The following is a 21,605-nucleotide window of genomic DNA, read 5'->3' as shown; positions in this document are numbered from 1 at the left end:
AAAAAGACATAGCCTCTACCAGTACTGAGTTTATGGTCTAATCAGGGCTTAAAAAAAAAAGGGGATTTTAACAAACACACAATTCCAAGTTTAAAAAATGTATGAAGGGCTATGATGCCGACTATGAAGTGCTTGCCTGAAAAATCAGAAAAGGGGGCAGTGTTTTCACAGAATCTAGGATCCGGTTTGATAGAAACCAAACCCGCTGTCACCAAGATGATTCCAGCTCTTAGCGATCCACTTGGGCAGCGCAGAACTGCCTCAGTGGATTCCAAGGCTCTCTCTCTATTTTTATGGCAGCAGACTGCCCCGTCTTTCTCACACAGAAATACCAAAGGGGGTTCAAACTGCTAAGCACCCTTTGGTGAGGAGCCCATTGCCTTAACTATAGCACCATCCTGTCATGTGCCTCTCAGACTGTGAGATGCTCAGAAAAAAGGGTTCCACCTTGAAACCTGCTTGAAGAGGGCTACACAATACCGTAAGACCCCTGGAGGCCACTTCCAACTCGGAGTGAGGCTCTGACAAGTCCTGTGTCTCATTCAGCAGTCCCTCAATTTGTTTGGGGGATAACTTTTGACAAGTAAGAGATCTACCGACTGTTCTTTATGGAGGAGTACTGATGGAGTCAATCACTGCAGCACACAGTGGGGAATAAGGCCTGGGGAGGTGCCTTCTTCAGAGATGAGGTGTCCCTAGGCCTAAAGGTTCTCTGGAGACAGAAGCAAAGAACAAGTGCAGCACAACCTTGCTGGGCCTATGTACCAAGTTGGGTTTCGGACTGTCACACTATACATTTACCTACACTATACACCTGCTCAGCCACTCCCTGACCCTCCTAGTGAACACAGATCAGGGATGTGCACAGCCTTGCTAAAATGCAGAGTGCATTGGAAAGTGGATTATGACAGATATAGCTAAGTTAAATGTAATATCTTATCATTTGATTTCCCTTTTAACACATTTTAAAATTGTTCTAGTTGTGAATGTTTTGTTTTCTTTTCGATCAAGGCTTATGTCTATTTCATTTTGTTGTTGTTGTTAGCTTTGTTTGCTTCTTTTTGTTTTTGAATGTTTTTTGGTATATGAAATCCCTGATGGGTGAATCTACACAGATAGTAACTGGATTAATGATTTCTTGGGGATATGGCAGAGGAGGTAGAGGAAGAAATGGGAACTAATAACAAAGAATAAAGAAAAAAGAAAATAGTCTAAAATTGATTCTGATAATGACTGCACAACTCTTTTTAATATGACTGAACTACTAAATTGTATGACATGTGGATTATGTCCCAATAAAACAGCTATTATTTTTCTTAAGATGAGTCTCAGGAGCCCTGGTGGTGCAGCCTAATGTTAGACTGCTAACTGTAAGGTTGATGGTTCAAAACCACCAGTAGGCTGTTGGCTATCATAAAGATAACACAGCCTCAGAACCCTTATTAGGGTTGCTTTGAGTTGGGGAAGGAGCACAGGTTGGGCTGCTAACTGCACGGTCAGCTGTTTGAATGCAACAGCCATTCCGAAGGAGAAATAAGCAGCTTTCTACTACCACAAAAATGTACAGTCTCGGAAACCCATAAGAGCAGTTCTACTCTGTCCTACAGAGTCACACTATGAGCTGGAATTGACTTGATGGCAATGCATCTGGCTTTAGTTTTATCCAATTGTTACAGGAAGACTTAAAAAAGTCAACACATCCTATAGCAAAACACTGCATGAAAAGAGATGGAGAATCATCTCACCATTTTGATGAATTAATAAGTACAAGAAACTACTCAAAAAATCATTTAAGTAGCTAAACGTTAGAGTGAATTTATTTGTTAAGTAGTTATCTACAAATTATAATACCAGATTAGGTAATGCATAAACGGAGCTAAGGCAAATTATTTTACACTTTAGAAAGAAAAAGCATTTTCTAGGACTTCCTGGGTGAGATGGCAATTGTCCCTCCCTGACACCCCACTAAAGCCACAGTTGAAGGGGCTGCCAAGAAGCTGAAGCCTACAAGTTCAGGGAGAGGAATGACTGCATGACAACTCTGGGAACTGGAAATCAGAGGACGGTGTGTGAGTTCACTGAACTAAAGACAGTGGAATCCCGGAGGTGTAAGGAGAACCAAACCCCAGGCATGTTACAGAATCTCTCAGAGGCTGAGGGACTGCAAGCACCCTTGAAGAGGGGAATAAGGCACAAGGTTATTCCCCATTCCCAGCAGCCAGTGACTTTCCGACCTTCATCTCAGCCAAAGATCCACCCCTCAGCTCACCGAACTGGGTGGGAGAGGGCCAACACCAGGCTCCTCATTTTCCTCCAGGGGCTGTTAATTTCACCTGGTGCCTTTGGCACTGTAACCAGCTTAACATCCTTTCCCCACATGCTAAAAGTTCAGTCCCAGAACCATGACTAGAAAGTCTCCTCCCTCCTCCCACTGACCTACTTAGCACTAAAGATAGGAATCAGTTTATCCTTCCCTCAGCACACAATCGTCACCTTAGGACGAAGCCTCTGCACGGCATACAGCTCCTGGGCACTCTCATAGGCCTGTCTCCTTCAATATAGCCTAACTCCTGAACATCTTGGTGTCAGAGATGCTACGTATTAATAATTCCATGGGACATACGTCTGTGATAAGATAAGAACGATAAAAGGTGGTGCATATGGAGATCATGAGGCTGGAGAATGATGACAATAAGAATGAAGTTAGTGTCCAGGGCAGGACCGTTGGTTTCCACAAGAGAAAATTTGGGTAGTGTTTCTCACAAAGGGATTGTGAAATAAGAATCAAATTAAGTCAGCAGTCACAGAAAAGAAACTCCAAAATAGATTCATGATCTCAGAATCGAGAAGACTGCCGTCACAGAAGTCTCTAAATCTGGTAATGGGTACAGAGTAATTTCTGAAGTCTATGTCTTTTAAAACAACAACAATTATTCTGTTAATAAAAATAGGGAGGCAGTTTGCTAGTAATTGTTTGAGTCCATGGGAGAAAGAGCAGCTACAATATGAACAGCCTTGGCCTCCAGTCAAACCACTGAAACGTCCCTGAAAAATATTTTGACCAGATGAATTCAATCAATGGTGAAGTACACATATGAGAGCATAGATTCTCTAATCTAGCCTACTTATTAACCTTCTTACGTTTTGACATACTTCAGTGATCGCTTAAGTAATAATCAACATAGAGTTTTGTGTCAGAAAGTCAAAATTTATATTTTACATGGAAACTAGCCAGTGTGAAGATGAACCAGCCCAAAGGAAACCGATTTACATGTCCGGAAAACTGTGCTTAGGAACATCTTGTTCTCGCTAAATTCTACCCTGCCCACAATACTGTTTGCTAAGGCCAGGGCTCAAGTTCCCTCCCCTGGACTTCATCATTATTTATTTAGCATTCATTGACTTTCCAGAATGAAACACTTATAACTACCAAAAGCATCTAGTGAGTTTCTGAAGACTCAAGGTTGGGGAACAGAGGAAATGTCTTATTTTCTTGACGAACTTTGATGCTCATCACTCTTTCTCAGCTCTAGATGGGGGAACAATCAAAGATGTGAAACATGAAAAAGGGACATTTCCTTCTTATGTCAAGTAAGTTTCGGGGTGAGAAAGTGAAGCCTTTCTATTACTCTCAATGAAGGATGACTCACAATAGGGTAATGGTTATATTCTATACCTTGAAAGGCCTGGGTTATACAATCGTAGGCATATGTTAAAACTTGTGATTTAGGATGCACAGGCAAATGTGGTGAAGAAAGCTGATGGTGCCCGGCCACCAAAAGATATAGCACCTGAAGTCGCTGAAGAGAAAGGGTGCACAAGCAAATGTGGTGAATAGAGCTAATGGTGCCCAGCTACTAAAAGATACAGCACCTGAAGTCTTAAAGACCTGAAGATAAACAAGCAGCCATCTAGCTGAGAGACAACAAAACTCACATGGGAGAAGCACACCAGCCTGTCCGGACTCAATCGCTGAGGACAAAGTGGGTGCATAAGCAAAAGTTGTGAACAAATCTGATGGTGCCTGGCTATCAAATGATATAGCATCAGGGGTCTTAAAGGCTTGAAGACAATCAGGCGGCCATCTAGCTAAGAAACAACAAAGCCCACAAGGAAGAAGTACACCAGTCTACCCCAACGTGAACGCTGAAGAGAAAGCGGGTGCATGGGCAAGTGTGGTGAAGAAAGCTGATGGTGCCCAGTTGTCAAAATATATAGAATCTGGGGTCCCATAGGTTGGAAGATAAATAAGGGGCCATCTAACTGAAAAACAACAAAGCCCACATGGAAAATGCACACCAGACTCTGAGATAACAAAGAATAGAGGGGATCAGGTATCAAAGACAAAAAAAAAAAATCATAGCATTGTGAATGAGGGGGAGTGCAGAGTGGGGACCCAGGGCCCATCTGGGGGAAATTGGACATCCCCTTGCAGAAGGGCTGTGGGGAAGTGACAAACCAGTCAGAGTGCAGTGTAACAATGATGAAACATACAATTTTCCTCTATTTCTTGAATGCTTCTAACCCCCGCTATCATGATCTCAATTCTACCTTACATAACTGGCTGGACCGGAAGATATACAGTAGCATGGATAGGAACTGGAAATATGGGGAATCCAGGACAGATGAGCCCCTCATGAACAGTGGTGAGAGTGGCGATATTGGGAAGGTGGAGGGAGGGTGAGGGAGAAAGGGGAAACAGATTACAAGGTCTACATGTAACTTCCTCCCTGGAGGATAGACAGCAGAGAACTGGCTAAGGGAGACATCAGATGGTGTAAGATATGATAAAATAATTATTTATAAATTATCAAGGGTTAAGGGGTAGGGGCTAGGGAGGGGAAAAATGAGGAGCTGATACCAAGGGCTCAAGCAGAAAGCAGGTGTTTTGAGAATGATGATGGCAACATATGTACAAAATGTGCTGGATACAAATGATGTATGTACGGATTATGAAAAGAGTTGTAAGAGTCCCTAATAAAATGATTTAAAAAACACTTATAATTTATACATTTCATTGTAAGCAAATAGCACATCAAAATAAAAAAGTATAAAGAAATACTGAACTTGGAGCGGTCTGAGGAGCCAGCCCCAATCCCAACTACTATGTGGATACCTGCCCCTCCCCCCAGAAGAATTTATTTCAAAGGGATGGCCCTTAATCCGCAGCTCTGGGAGAGGGACATAGCTGATCAGAGTGCGCGGGAGAAGATGAAGAGGGAGGAGGAGAGAGTGGAGCACATCATGGCCCACAAGGCCTTGAGGACGATGTTCCCGATTACAGCAGCCAGTCCAGAGAGAGGACCACATGGCCGGCCCCGCTATGAGACATGACATCCCTCACTGACCTATAGCCCTACAGGGGACAACACCAGAGACACAGTGTGAGAACTGCACCCAATCTGATCCTGACACACCGAGGCAAAACACTAAGGGGGTGCAACAAAACAGCAAGGGAACGGAGTGGCAAGGTCCCCAGGGAATGCTGAAGGTGGACTTTGGGGCCAGGATGGGGTGCCCCAACATACTGGGCTGGAAAACACTCCTAAAGGTCAACAAACAATCCTTGAACTAACTACAAGCTTTTTTTCTTGTGGGTTTTTTTTGGGGGGTAATTGGTTTGTTGTTTGGTTGTATATTGTTGCTTGGATTTGCTCTGTCTTGTTTTTGTGCATGTTATTATCTCCGCAGGCCTGTCTAAATAAGACAGGCTGGATGAACAATCTGGAGGAGAAAACAACGGAACTGACAATTCTGGGGGACATGGGAGAGGGGGAGGTGAGGGAAAAGAAAGCAGTGTTAACAAACCCATGGGGGGAAAAAAACCCAGGGACAAGGGAGCAACAAGTGATCAAAATCGGTGGTGAGGAGGGCGTAGGAGGCCGGGTACGCCATGATCAAGGGTAATGTAACCAAGAGGAATTACTGAAACCCAAATGAAGACTAAGCATGATAGTGGGACAAGAGGAAAGTCAAAGGAAATAGATGAAAGAGCTAAGAGGCAAAGGGCATTTATAGAAGTTTAAATAAGGCATGTATATATGTAAATGTATTTATATATGAGAATGGGGAACAGATCTATGTGCATGTATTTATAGGTTTAGTATTAAGGTAGCAGAAGGACATTGGACCTCCATTCAAGTACTCCCTCAAATGCAAGAATATTTCCTTCTATTAAATTGGCATTCTATGATGCTCACCTTCTCGACACAACTGCTGAAGACAAAGCGGATGAATAAGCAAATGTGAAGAAAGCTGATGGTGCCCGGGTATCAAAAGAGATAGTGTCTGGGGTTCTTAAAGGCTTGAAGGTAAACAAGCGGCCATCTAGCTCAGAAGCAACAAAGTCTACATGGAAGAAGCAAACCAGCTTGTGTGATCACGAGCTGTCGAAGTAGGCATTAAAAAACAAAAATTCTTATCATTGTGTGCTCACCTCCCTGATAAGATTGCTAAAGACAAAAGGGTGCATAAGCAAATGTGGTAAAGAAAGCTGATGGTGCCCGGCTATCAAAAGATATTAGAGTCTAAGGTCTTAAAGGCTTGAAAGTAAACAAGCAGCCATCTAGCTCAAAAGCAACAAAGCCCACGTGGAAGAAGCACACCAGCCTGTGCCATCACGAGGTGCAGGAGGGATCAGGCATAAGGCATCATCAGAACAAAAAATTATATCATAGTGAATGAGGGGAGGAGTGTGGAGTGGAGACCCAAAGCTCATTTGTAGGCCACTGGACATCCCCTTACAGAAGGGTCTGGGGGAGAAGACAGCCAGTCAGGGTGCGATGTAGGCAACTCTCCTCTAGTTCCTAAATGCTTCCTCCTCCCCCACTATCATGACCTCAATTCTACCTTGCAAATCTGGCTAGACCACAGGATGTACACTGGTACAGATAAGAACTGGAAACGCAAGGAATCCAGGGCAGATGATTCCTTCAGGACCAGTGGTGTGAGTGGTGATACTGGGAGGGTGGGAAAAGGGAAACCAATTATAAGGATCTACCTCCTACCTGGGGGATGGACAACAGAAAAGTGGGTGGAGGGAGATGTCGGACAGTGCAAGATATGACAAAATAACAATTTATAAATTATCAAGGGTTCATGAAGGAGGGGGGAGCGGGGAGGGAGGGGAAAAATGAGGAGCTGATGTCTGGGGTTTAGGTGGAGAGCAAATGTTTTGAGAATGATGAGGGAAATGAATGTACAAATGTGCTTTACACAACTGGAGTATGTATGATTGTGATAAGAGTTGTATGAGGCCCTAATAAAACAATTAAAAAACAATAACTAAGAAATCAGATTCATAGAGATGGATTAGAATTGACTCCATGCCAGTGAGTTTTCTGAATACAAGAAAAGAAAAAGAGTGTTCACTGGAGTCCATATGGTGTGAGGGTTAACTAAAACAATACTGCTGTAGAATCACAGAAACCTTTAATAAACAAAAACATCAAGATGCAAAAACAAAGAAATATTGAACTCATTTTTATAGATGCTTCAATATTTGGAAGAAAGTAAACTGATATCTGTACTTCACTTTGAAATGCATCAAAAATAATTAAGATGGATCTTTGATAAATCAGTACAATACACCAATTCCTCACTTATCATAATGGTTAGATTCTAAAAATCAGATCATTAGGAGAAAGTCAGCATTATATGAAAAAAGAGGATCATCACATGAGATCACAAAAGGAAGGATATATAAGTGCCAAATGACGATATTACAGAATTGCTAGCCCACTGAGAATCATGGCCCAGTCAAGTAAACACTTAATCTTAACCACCATAGCCAGTTACTCTCACTTCATACAATGATGCCTATCACCACCAGTCCTATGCTGTTAATACTTAAGAGAGTTGGCTCGAGGTTTTACTACTGTCTAAGTGTGAAAGGCCAGATAATAAGAGAGTTGATAAGTGAGAGTTAGGTGTATAGCAAAATGTTAACAGTAGATATTGAAGGTTAAAGTGTCTAACTTTGCTATATATGCTTAAGAGCTTTCATAACAAAATTACCAGGGGGAAAAACTATGAATAATGACATGGGTGCTTACCTCATGTTTTGAAAAACCAGATTCAAGAGTATATTCTAGATTAGAGAACATGTTAAGTTTCTTTCTTTTTTTTAAAGCCTATTTCTAGCTCAAAGTTTCTATGTGGAATTAGATGTAAGATTTTGGAGAAGAAATATGCTCAGTTATACAAAATTGTAATATGAGATGTGTCTTGGTAACAGACATGCTAATGAAACAAACTTTGCTGTTCCTACTTGCACCGCTTTCCCCACGGTTTAACTGCTGCGGCCGAGCCACCTGTAAGGCCGTTTCCTCTGGCGGAGCTGAGCTCAGTGTGAGGACTGAAGGGTGCCAAGTGCTTTTGCAAGCATTTAATCTTTGAAATAGTTCTAAAGGCTGCAGCCAGGCCAGCATTATGATGTCTACTTTACAGACAGAGAACACAGGAGGGCAAAGACATGACGGGGGTCACTGACGACTGTCAGGGCACTAACAGCACTTTTAGTAATGATGATATACTGACAGCCTACTGTGCTCACTGTACAATCCTTTTCTCACTTACTGTAATCCTTGTGTAATCTCCCCTTCAACGGACGTCAACTCAGGTTTATGGAGAACCAATAGCTTGATCAAAGTCAGAGCCCATCTTCCTAACTTTCACTAGTTCTCTCGTAACAGAAGTGTGATCAGACACTGGTTCTAAACCAGTTTCTTTCCAAGACATAAAGGACAGATACATAGTCCCCTGGGGGCGTCCTCAGTTATGCAGGATCCCTGCCAATTCGTAATTCTACTGTTTCTCTTTTTCTCTAGAAAGCACACTGGAAGACAAGTGAAGTGGTATCATCCGAGGAATAACCTTGACTATCTTCTAATGTACAGTTTACAAACAGCAAATCAATTTGAAATGTCAATATTTCAATGAAGTCTAGACACACATTTCCCCACACTCATCTGGATCTCCTATGACCTTCCTCTGACATACACTACACGATGGTCTCATGTACAGGAAAACTGGGTGGGCTCCAACTATCATGGCCCAAACTGTCCTCCCCACCTGGTTCTGGATACTTACTTCAAAGCTGATCACCATCAGATGTTTTCCGTGTTTATGTCATAGAGGACCCTGCCTCCAAGTTCTAACAAAGGCCAAGGTGCTGGCTCTAAGAGACATCTTCTATCTAGATGGTAAAATAGTACACCTTTAAGTACTATTTAAGTACTCTTTCCTCCTCTCCCCACTCCCTGCAACAATAGGGGGTTCTCCAGAAACCTTTTAAGACTGGGTCCTTTTCCCAATACCCAGCTACATCAGCAGAATTAATGGGGACATAGTCTCAGAAATGACTTTGTAATGAAGAAAGTTAGTCTGAATACTTTCCTCAGCCTGACAGACAGTTGACAAATTAGGTTACTATTTGTTCTTCCATATCACATTGTCTCTCAGTCCTATTTTCTTGTTTTCATGTCCTTCTTTTTGGCACCTCAACCGTGTCCCGCCCCCAAACTTATTGCCATCAAGTTGATTCCAGCTCATAGCAACTCTATAGGACCAAGTAGAACCGCCTCCTTCACAGGAGTAGAAATCCTCATCTTTCTTACAGGGTAACTGATGGGTTCAAACTGCTGACCTATGGTTAGCACTCCTATGTCACCAGAGTTCCTTTCCTATGCTCCTTACAAGCTAACTTTTAAATATGTCACCATTCCACAGAACAAAGAGTATATAAATGCATCCCATTGGAAGACAAAATATCTGAATCTGGATTTAAGAGCCAGTGATGGTTTGCTTTCCAAACTATATACTTACTTTAGGAAAGAATATGGAGTTTCACTAAATATAAATCCACACTGCATTTAGTTTTGCATGAGTTGGAATGAATCAACTGGGCAGCCTCTGGTTAGGTGTAGAACATTTCAGAAAGAAATCTATAAGTAACACTAATTTCTACAATGTCTCATACTTGAAAAAAGCAATCCAAATATATCAGAATATAATTTTATAAAAGAGATAAATAGGTTTCCGTGAAAACTGTTCTAGGCTACTGTTTTTTTGAGCACCCATATGTGTGCTTGGTTCTGCAGGAGGAGGTTCCCTCACATGCATGATCTCATTTAGTCTGCGGCACACCGCACATTTATTACAGAGTAGGAGCTGTAATAAGGAGCCCTAGTTGCACAGTGTTGTGCTACTAATCTTAAGGCCGGTGGTTCAAACCCACTATCTGCTCTTTGGGAGAAAGATGAGGCTGTCTGTTTCTGTAAAGATTTACAGCCTCAAAAATGCTATAGGGTAAATTCTACTCCTTCCTTAGAGAGTCACTGAGAGGCAAAATTGACTTGATAGAAGGGGGGACGGAGTTGTAATTCATCTATGGCCTTAAATGTTTAAGAAGGTCCCTCATCTTCTGTACTCTGTCCTATCTAGCAGTGCATAAAAATTAGAGGCAACCTCAATAATGTAAGCATCTTGTAAAATGTCTGTTTTCAACCATGCCTTTGAAGCTCTACTTCTTTAGATAAGTTTTTTAACTTTTTCCCCCCATCCCTTTCCTAATCTCCAACTAGGTCAGCAATTTGAAACCGCCAGCCACTCCATGGGACAAAGGTAAGGTTTCCTATTCCCGTAAAGATTTATAGTCTAGAAAGCCCACCAGGTCTTCACTGTTCCATAGACTCTCTATCAGTTGGAACTGAGTAGTGAATGTGGTTTGGGTTTTAGAATCTCCAACTAACACGAGATCTACCAGTACTATTGCACGGTGTTAGTGAAACAAAATCATAGAACACAAACAGTTATAGAACCATGATGAAGGTTAGAAATTATCCAATCCACACCATCATTTTATAAGTGAAGAAACTGAGGTCAAGAGATGCTACTAGTCAAGGCCACATTGCTGATTCAGTCAGATTTAAAATGTAGATCTTTGACTACGTTGTAAGAAATTTTCAACTAAAGATATATGTGTATGTATAGTAAGTATTTTAACAATTTTTTCCTTTTTTATCATTTTATTGGGGGCTCATACAACTCTTATCACAATCCATACATACATCAATTGAGTCTAGCACATTTGTACATTCGTTGCCCTCATCATTCTCAAAACATTTGCTCTCCACTTAAGCCCCTGGCATCAGCTCCTCATTTTTCCCCCTCCCTCATGAATCCTTGATAATTTATAAAGTATTATTTTGCCATATCTTACACTGTCCGACGTCTCCCTTCACCCACTTTTCTGTTGTTCGTTCCCCAGGGAGGAGGTTATATGTAGATCCCTGTAATCGATTCCCCCTTTCTACCCTCCCCTCCCTCTCCCGTACACTGGTAGAGATAGGAACTGGAAACACAGGGAATCCAGGATAGATGATCCCTTCAGGACCAGTGGTGAGAGTGGCGATATTTTAACTATTTTAAAATCAATTACGAATACATGTTTATAGTAACAATAAAACAAAACATATACAACAGAAACCAAACAGAAAGATATAGCAAACAGTATTACTCTCTTCCTTTCAACCCACAAATCCCATTTAATTCCCCACTGGTTAATAGTTTCTTCTGTGCCACTTCAAACATTTCTATCCATATATGTATGTGTGTATTTAAACAATGAATGCTAAAAAGAATCCTTTCCTGTTAGACTGCTGTTTCCCTGAACCATTTAGTCATAAGAGTGCGTAATACTGCCACATGCTCTTAAGGTTCAAAGCTGTAAGCACAATGTTCTCCTTAGGTACAGCTCACCTGTTTTCCAGATCCGGCATGCTTAGGTTTCTAGCAGCAAAGCACATTTTGAGAGGGATGACTTTCCTGTCCTTCGTGCTGTTCTGGTGTTTGGGAGAACCGGAGTCCTCACTGCCACTGAAGTTTGGGGACTGGGGAGTAGCGCCTTCCCATGGCAGATCCGATACTAACGATGGCTTCTTGATAAAGGGCGTCACTTCCCGGATGAACTTGACTATAAACACAAACCAAGACAAAGGAGGTTAGTATTTTTGCTTTTGCTTTTTAAGGCCCACTGCAAGTCTCCTTTAAAACTACGACAATTTTTTTTTACCCTAGTCAGTATGGGCAACTTTGGCCATTCAAGGCATGACACCCTTATTTCAAATGTTCTCTGCCATTGAGTCAACTCTGACAGAAGTAAATAAACAGGTGAATGCATATGAATCAGTCAGGATCACCTCTGCTAACTTCAAGAAATAGCATCAGGAATTTACCCCTCTCTCTCTCTCTCTCTCAAATTCAAACATGGCAAATACTTAGAGTAGCATGATGAGAATTTAAACTAAAAACTTATGATCATTCTTAAATAATAGCAGATATGAATTTCCTATAGCACCAGAAGCTATGAAAGCTTATGGAATTGACTAACCTATAGGTTATCCACTCTAAAAGACAAAATAAATCAGGACAGACTTTTTTTGGATATGCTTCTTAAAACATAGGTAATCACTGTGAAATATTTTGTTGAAATCAACAATGATTAGAAGAGGCAACTTTTAAAATTATTAAATAAGATCTGCTGAAATTAAACAGCCAAAAAAAATTTTAAATGCTAACGCCAGCATTTTTATATAGCTTGCATGTAGTTGTGTGTGCCACACCAGTACAATGCTTAGTTATAGTCTGTGTTCTGGGTGGAGGCAGTGAAAGACGGTTGCTTCAGGTCACCAAGGAGGTTTTTTTCATCTTAGAAAAATAAGCAGGACGCAATCATGATATTCCCTGAGCTGCTGACTCGAGCATCTCAATGCATGCTTCAGCTTTGTGCTTTAAAGAGAAGATTAGATCACAAGAACTTTGGCAAAATTTCCTAGTTTCCAGCCATTGCCAATAGCAAAGACATGCTTTTGGGACATTTTTAAGGCAGCATACATCTATTGGGCTACCAGCTACGGGCAATGAAAGACATCTTAATTGACTACTATTGAATTTATAGAGGTTAGAAAATGATTCTTAATGATCTCCTCATACATTTAATCAGCCCCATGGTAGCATCACTGAATTGATTCTGCACAAGAATTTTAATAGAAAATCTGGCACACACAACCTATAAACTCCAAACACATGGCCATCGAGCAGATTTCAATGCATAGTGACCCTACAGGGCAGAGGAGAGCTGCCCCTTTGGGTTTCTGAGGCTGTAAATCTTAGGGGTATGGAAAGCCTCACCCTCAGAGGCTGGTGGAGTCGACTGCTAACCTTGCAGGTTGCAGCAAAACTCACTATAACACCGAGGCTCCTTGCTTGCATACAACCTGCCAGGTGGCCATATTAAAGAAACAGGAGTGCTCGCTTCGGCAGCACACATACTAAAGTTGGAACGACACAGAGAAGATTAGCATGGCCCCTGCACAAGGATGACATGCAGATTCCTGAAGCGTTCCATATTTTTTTTTAAAGAAGAAAAAAAAAAGAAACAGTAAATTTCACTTGAACTGGTCTCATTTCTTCTTAATTTCATCCCAAGTCCATATTTCCATCTAATTAGACCAAGACCTCCAAAATGTCTGGCAATCTGTGGATATGTTTCTAATTTACTTGAGAAAGGTAGGAAGTTAGTAAGTTGTCTGTTTTACTCTAATATTAAGATCTGCCCAGGTGGATCTCCCACAGAGTCTTTACCCAGATACCTGGCTGACTCGACAACCCAGAGCTGATATATTGCAGAATTATTTAATTTTTCCCAGTAACTAAAGATAATCCTCAAAATATTTAAGCACTAATGTTTGCAGAGTGTTTAGATACTGAAGTTAATTTTCTTTCTTACATGTAGTGAGCTTTCTTATTGAAAATATAAGGGCTTCAACCCCACACTCTAAGCATCACTAAGGCCTCTTCTCCATTTAGAAGGACAAAAACATGTATACAGACCCTGGAGAGATGTCTAAAAGGTTGCTCATTAAAATATCAGTAGTGCATATATGTGGGATTGCAAAAATATAGTTTTATTCATTTTAAATCATTAAGAGTGCATGTCATTTATTTTTTAAATGTTTAATGAGGAAACAAACTTATCTTAAAGCGTTCCTCAAGCTTTGAATATGGTACCACCTTAAAACAAAACTTTGTTGAACCTTCAAAAACTTTTGTGCACTGGATAGGATCCAAGCTCTGGCTGGTGTTTACTGAATTCCACAATCTAACGAATAGGGTTTACAGTGAGGTACATACATTTTAGCAAAGTACAGTGCTGTCCTGTATGTGGCGTTTACCAGCTTATTCAAAAGATGCTGCCCAGTGCAGGCAATGCCTACTGGCTATAGACACACATATTGTGGTGAACTGATCACCCCTTATAAACTCTCAAGATTCATCATTACGTCCCTCTATCTCTAAGTAATACTCTTCTCTTTTCACTAAGAGCGTAAATGAAATGAAACTGACTAATGTGGGAAGAATGATGATGTTATGCTTCATGAGACCAAGTCTGCTTTCAGGTTATCCTTAGTGGGGAAGATTAGTATTGGCATTCTGCGATCACTGCCAAAGTATTCTCCCAAGAGGTTTCTCCTCAGCCTCACCATGTCTCTCCCAAGTCAGAAGTCTGATAGATGATCGCCAAAAACACTTGGGAGGAGCTGCTTTACTTCTACTAAAAAAGTCTTTTACATTCCCAACTTGCTGGCTGGCGTCTTTTAGCTCAAGTTTCCTAGTTGTTTGGAGATGGAGTGGGTGGCCAACTCTAGGACTTGGTGATGTGAAACTTCAGTATGTTCAGAATGACTCCGGTCTCACTATCTTCATTTTAAAGTGATCTTGCATACTTACTAATTGCTTCAGCTCCTGCTCTCTTCCACCACTTGTCAGTTTGTTGTATTTCTAGTGTGTTGCTGTGATGCTGGAAGCCAGAACACTAATATTTCAAGTACCAGCAGGGTCACCAATGGCAGATGGGTTTCAGTGGAGCTTCCAAAGACAGACTAGGAATAGGTGGTCCACTTCTGAGTAACTAGCCACAGAAAATCTTATGAACAGCAGAGGAACATTGTCGGAAATAGTGCTAGAAGATGAGTCTTTCAGGCTGGAAGTCATTCAAAATCTGACCAGGAAAGAACTGCTCAAAGTAGAGTTGGCTATAAAGATGCGGATAGAATGAAGCTTCAGGACCTAAGTTTGATGGTGAGACCTGACTGAAAAAGAGAAGTCACCGCTAACTCAGTAGCTGCAACAATGAGCTGAACTATATCAACTGTGAGGATGGCTCAGGGCAGGATAATGTTTCGTCCTGTTGTACATGGGGTTCCTATGAATTGGAATCAACTTGACGGTTCCTGATACCACTACCACATGTGCTGGTAACTGCTTTAGGCACTTAAGGCTAGTACTTCAGTGAAAAAGACATTAACAATTAAGAAATGTAATCGATAGGTAAATTAAATTCTACTGTTATGTGCTAATGAGTCAATTCTGACTTGGTGACAGCCCCCGAACCCTGATCTAATTACTGGTGCAGATCGTCTGTATGGAGCTGTTCAAAACACCGATCTTTGGGTTAGTACATGAGTGCTTAACTACTGTACCATCAGGGCTTTCATAAATGAGCACTTATATGCATATCTACACCTTCTCATCAATGTTTTTAGCAGCGCTCTCCAAAATTGCCAAAATCTCTCAACAGCCCAAATGTCCTTCAGTGGTTGAATAAATGAATAAACTGTGATGCATCCATATAATAGAATACTACTCAGCAATAAAAAGGAATGAACTACTGACACACTCAGCAAATTGGATGAATGTCAAGGGCATATGGACTAAGAGGGTTACATACTCATGAATATAAGTATTTTGATTCCTGGAAAACAAAACAAGCCATGGTTACATAATATATATATATATATGCGTCCATTTATATAGCATTCTTGAAAAGGCAAAACTACAGAGAGATTGTCATATGGAAAATCAATACTAGAAATATAACATAATTGGAAGACTTACTTTATTAAAAATCCAAAATATAACAGTCCCCTCCCTTACAGTAAGTTCCTTTTAAGCTTAATCAGTAGGGATGTTCCAACTTGGGAAGGAGGTCAATAAGGTAAGATAAGTAGCCAGACATGAAACATCACCCCAATTTGGATAAACTAAGACACATGAAGTTTCAGGGACTGGTGATCCAATGGCCCCTGGAGAAATACAGGTATAATTTCCTAATGATCACTGTAGAACCTGCCTGCTTATACAGTGTCAACTGCCTCTTGTGACATTGTAAAAAACCCGTTGCTTGTAAAATAACTTGAGGGCTCAGAACTGAACTCTGAAATACTTCAGAGGAGAAACCTGGCTGTTTGAATTTCTCAAATCAACTTCTTCCCTGGTTTTGGCTACATGTGGTGACAGGCTCTCCTGGACCCTTGCAGTCCTACCGCAAGATCAGTGGTGGCCTGGTGTTGGGGGCTGAGGGCGCATGATGATAAGGGTTTAGGCTAGTACAACCCCTTATAGCAGTTTCTAAGCCAAGGAACTGTTCTGCATCTTGTGATGATGGTTGCGGAGACTTCCACGTGCGCTAGAGTTCACAGAACCATGTATCATAAAGGGAAGAAAAGTCAACTATGTCTCTAGTATTTAAAAAAAAATAAATTATGTTATGAAAAAAGAAAAGCAGTATGGGAAAGGGGATTCAGGAGTGCCTGCCGTCAGGGGTCAGTTTCCAAGGCTACAGTAAGCCTCATTAAGAAGACATTTAAACTCCAAGATTCCCAGGCGTGGGGGGGTGGGAGGTAGGGGCAGGCGGACCAGCTAGAGAACAATGTGAGCGAGGAGGGTGAGTAGAAATGGAGCCCAGAGGTAATGGCGGGCCAGATTGTGTTGGACCAGAGGGTCATGGCAAGGACACTGAATGGGCGGCCATTGGGCGGCTTTCAGCAGAAGAGTAAGTGATCTGGCTTGTATTTTAACAGCATCACTCTGGCTGCTGTGTTGAAAATAGGGTGGAGGGAAACAGCAGAAAGATCAGTGGGAGCATGATGATGTAATCTCTTAAAAAACCAACTGTAAAAGGTGAAAGATGGCATTTAACAAGCCAACCTGATCTTCAGCCCTTCTCTCAACAAAAGCAGGATGTTATTTTTCCCCTTAAAAGCAGGAAATCCACCAAGCCTCTTTATACTTTTTTTGCTCCCCTCCCCGAAGAGTTGAGAGGAGTGATTTGGGATGCATTAAGGAGTTGCAGGCAGTCACCAGAACATCAAGCACACATTTGAGTTATAATTCCTGGGATTTGCTGTGGCAGCATTTCCAGTAATTCCTCCTTGTTGCCTGATCACTCAGCTCTGCAAAATTCGCTTTTCTTCTTGACAGGCAGGAAGGGGGTAAGTGTCCTCAACAAGGGAGCTGAGCCCCTAAGATGGATTTCAGTGTCTTCTGATTTAAAAAAGAAAAAGTGTGACTTCTGAAAAATCTACTGGCATTGAGCTGATTCCAAGTTGGAGAGAACTGCCAACTAGCAGAACTGCTAGTTGAGTCTCGGAGACTGCAGATTACGGGGGCAAACAGTCTCATCTTTTTCATGCAGGAGAGTGGCTGGTGAATTGGAACTGCTGACCTTGTGGTAAGCAGTCCAACCCAAAGCGCCACCGAGGCTCCTTGGGTTCAGTTCATTGACCATCTAACTTCTTCATTTCAACCCCAAACCCAAAACAAATCAACAAAAGCTGGAGAAATATCTTTTCTGAGGGTCTCATATTACTACTGGGGCGACTGGAGACATTTCCTTTTAAACCTCTGAGCTGTTGTGGAGTAAGTCCAAAGAAACCCCAAGTCCAGGTACCTTTGGAACTTGTCCACAGTAGCGAAAATGTCAGAATTAAGAAATTATGGCCTTTTATAGTGAATTCATGCACACTGGCAAAATATGGTATTTTGCTAGGTTGCAATCATATTCTAACATGGATATCTATTACGTATATACAGAAGTATTAGCTTTCACACTTTTATATATACACAAACCCGGCCCACTAGGCTAGACTGAAGTCATTTGGGGCTTTGGTCTGCTGAGTATATAATTCCCCCTTGGATTGACTACTAACGTTCTCATATGGTAAACTAGTGTGGGTCATATATAAATATTTCTGCAGATAAATTTTAGACAGCATTTTTCTTTGGAAATTTTCCTTAAACTTTAGGAGCATATGCAAACCTTTCAGAGTTTTAAAGATAGCCAATAACAAACTTCCCTGGAAAGGGATCTATAGTTAAGTATGTTCATTTAAAGTTCTGTCTATAATTAACCCCAAACTGGGAGGTACCACACCTGACTAGATAGTCCAAGTTACCTATTTTTCAATGTTCTTTGAGATGAGATATAGTTCCTCTGTGACCGCTCTGTTTTCGTGAATCAGGAAGTGAGGAGTACAAATAGTTGTTCTATTTCTAGGTGCCAATGACACAGACCTCTATGTTTTACAGAAACATATTTCTATGTTTCCATTTTTTGAGAAGGACATGTTAAGTAAATAATAGAATTTCTTTTTAAATATGCGCAACCGAATTGAAAAGTGAATTAGGAAAGTAATTTTAGAAACCATCAGTTAACAATGGGGATAGTCCCTATTCAGTAAATAGTTAAGGATGTTGGCTGATGCAAAATTAAGTCTCAACCTCTAACCCATCAAACTCTGAAGTAACTCTAATACTAACTTTACGGAATAAAATGTAACAAGAAACTAAAAGCAAATTGGTTAATCGAGCCTGGGATCTATAAGGGATTAAACATAAATAATCTACAGAATAGGATGATTTTGTAACACTGAAGACTACCTGGAGATAGTAATTAAATTTATCTCTAGAAATCTACACAGCACACTACTTGTACTTTGCCTCCCTTTTCATACACCAAAAATTAAATAAAATTTTGACAGCACACCCACTATGTAGCACTGTCATATAGAAGTTTCTATTTTGCCTGTCTTCCTACTAGAGCAATGAAGGGATTGAAAACTCAAATCAAAGTGACCAAACAACTGTCACTGATGTGATTCTGGCTCATGGTAATGCTTTGCTCATCTACTCCCCAAGGTTCCCAACCACTGTGATTTTTTAGAAACAGATCACCAGGTCTTTCTTCTGAGGCACCTATGGGTGGATATGAATAGTCAAGGAAGGTTAGTAGGCGAGCACATAATTGTTTGTACCATCCAGGACATCTGATTAAAAATCAAGATGACATTAAAGTCAGTGATAATTCTAACCCATTACTTCCACAGTGTTTTGATGTGTTAACAATATCTATCTATCGATCGATCTATGCTCCTTTCACTTTGTTCTTACTCACCCTTCAGCACTGGGGTGCAGTCTGTGTATTTAAAATCCTAAATACATTTTCATGTTTTCCTAGTGCACACACAATCTTTTTATGAACTTGCTTGACATTATGCTTACTTCTAACTTTACAGAGCAAATTGTACCCCACGCCACATGGCATCACTCTAATAATATGCACATTTTTGTTGTAGCACAAAGACACTGTCTATATTTGGTCGAAATTTGGCAGAAAATTGACATGCAGAGGCCACATAAAAAATGCACAATAATGGCTACACAAACCAGAAAAGCTCGAACACGAACGCAGATACGTTTTTACAGCTCTAGTTTCCGCTTCCTCGTGTAACTGACAGAAATATGCCTGACATTCATAATAAAATCCAGTTAAAAATGGTTTGTAATTTTTACAAATACTTTAATAAAAATTCCACTTTCCGTATGTGTTGATTCATCAAATTTGCTATTAAAGCAAATTTGCCATTAGAGCAAACTTCTTTTTTAAACTATTTATCAATTTCAACACATAGCTATGGATGAACAGTTTGCTCTTGTGAGACAAAAATATAATCTTAACTGGAGGAGAAAACACTAGATTAAAACAAGCCCTCGCCTCACAGACAAACATACACGTTTACTGATTTCTGGCATAAGTGAAGCAAAACAAATGTTTTAATCTAAAAAGCCTAAAAATTTCCACATCATACAAACTTTTCCTACGTACAAAGCATCACAGGATATTTTAAATGTTTGCTGTGTAGACGTTGTCCTCTAAGTTGTTCAGTTGAAGAGGAAACTGTTTCCAAAGAAAGACGCCCGTTACTAAAGGAGAAATGACAGCAAGGCAAACCTACAGCAAACTATAATAATAAATGATGTTTTTAAAAAAGCATGAGCAAAGAATGTTACCAGCTATCCCTGAATATAACAATGGAAAGTGGAAAGAAATAATTTTAAAATACTGTTAAAAAATTATTAATCAAAATAATTTCCCCCACTACACACACTAGCAGTTAAAGCTCAAGGGAAATCCTTATCCTTATTTTCATTGCTAAGTGGATGTGTCCTGGACTAACTGGATAAACCGGATGGTTTGTTTTAGCTCAGCACCTCAAGTGGTAACTACAGACGGAAACATATTAGCCCAGCACAATGGCCGCACTCAAGGGTCAGCGGCCACCCCATCCTGAACATCCAGGCAGACCGCCACTGAGCACAAGAATGCCATCCAAGTTTCCTTATCTTTAAACATTTTGTAATTTTTCCCTTTGTACAAAGGACTGCTATTAATAACTGTCAGGCTTTTGTCATCATTAAGGATTTTCTGACCACACTGGCCCAAGGAGTTCAGTTCTCATCTTACATAAGATGAGACTGAGGCGTCCATGAGGAGTGAACTGAAAACTGTCTGAGTCAATAGCTTCAACTCCCCAGGCCTGACCTGTAGTATGGACATCATCTAACTGAATTCATGATGTTTCATTCACGGTTTTAATTATAAAGCAATAAAAACACCAATAACACTTTTTAATCAAGTTAAACCACTGAATTGTATGTTACAAGAAGTATGTGGCAATAGAGCTGTTTTAAAAAAAGTGATAAACAAAAGTGGGATCAATTCAAACATCAAAATAAAAGAATAGTATAGGTTGTCCTCATCCCCTTAAGGAAGGGTCTCGGGGAGGAGAGGAGCCAGTCAGGGTGCAGTGTAGCAACGATGAAACATACAACTTTCCTCTAGTTCCTAAATGCCTTCTCCCCACCCACTATCATGATCCCAATTCTACTTTACAAGTCTGGCTAGTCCAGAGGATGTACACTGGTACAGAGAAGAACTGTAAACACAAGGAATCCAGGACGGACGATCTCTTTAGAGCCAATAGTGAGAGTGATAATATAACCCCCTCCCTGGGGGATAGACAGCAGAAAAGTGGGTGAAGGGAGACATTGGACAGTGTTAGATATGACAAAATAATAATTTATAAATTATCAAGGGTCCATGAGGGAGCAGGGATCAAGGAGGGAGGGGAAAAATGAGGAGCTGATGCCAGGGGCTTAGGTGGAGAGCAAATGTTTAGAAATTAATGAGAGTAATCAATGTACAAATGTGCTTTATTCAACTGATGTATGTATGGATTGTGATAAGAGTTGTATGAGCCCCCAATAAAATGATTTTTTAAAAAGCAACTTAACTAAGAAAAAAATATATAGGTTGTCCTTGGGTTGTAAGTGTCCAATTTATATACAACCTATAGTTATAAACCCCCTCTTAAGCTTAGCACAGTAAAACTTCGAGGTATGTACATGGCTCAAGAGAACAAATG

At 40.6% G+C, this 21,605-nt stretch overlaps 1 protein-coding gene and 1 non-coding gene across 2 annotated transcripts in view; one reads left to right on the top strand and one right to left on the bottom strand.

Annotated features, from left to right (window-relative positions):
• Positions 1-21,605, bottom strand: part of SNTB2 (syntrophin beta 2) — a 111,638-nt gene that overhangs the window by 38,335 nt on the left and 51,698 nt on the right. The window contains exon 2 of the mRNA XM_075537397.1: positions 11,761-11,974. Coding sequence (XP_075393512.1) covers positions 11,761-11,974 — 214 coding nt within the window. The remainder of the gene's footprint in view (positions 1-11,760; positions 11,975-21,605) is intronic.
• Positions 13,308-13,414, top strand: LOC142432827 (U6 spliceosomal RNA). The gene has a single exon (XR_012780932.1). It is a non-coding gene; the product is annotated as a U6 spliceosomal RNA (small nuclear RNA).

This window comes from Tenrec ecaudatus, chromosome 18, assembly GCF_050624435.1.
Source record: "Tenrec ecaudatus isolate mTenEca1 chromosome 18, mTenEca1.hap1, whole genome shotgun sequence".
NCBI lineage: Eukaryota > Metazoa > Chordata > Mammalia > Afrosoricida > Tenrecidae > Tenrec > Tenrec ecaudatus.
This window is presented reverse-complemented; position numbering and strand designations above follow the sequence as displayed.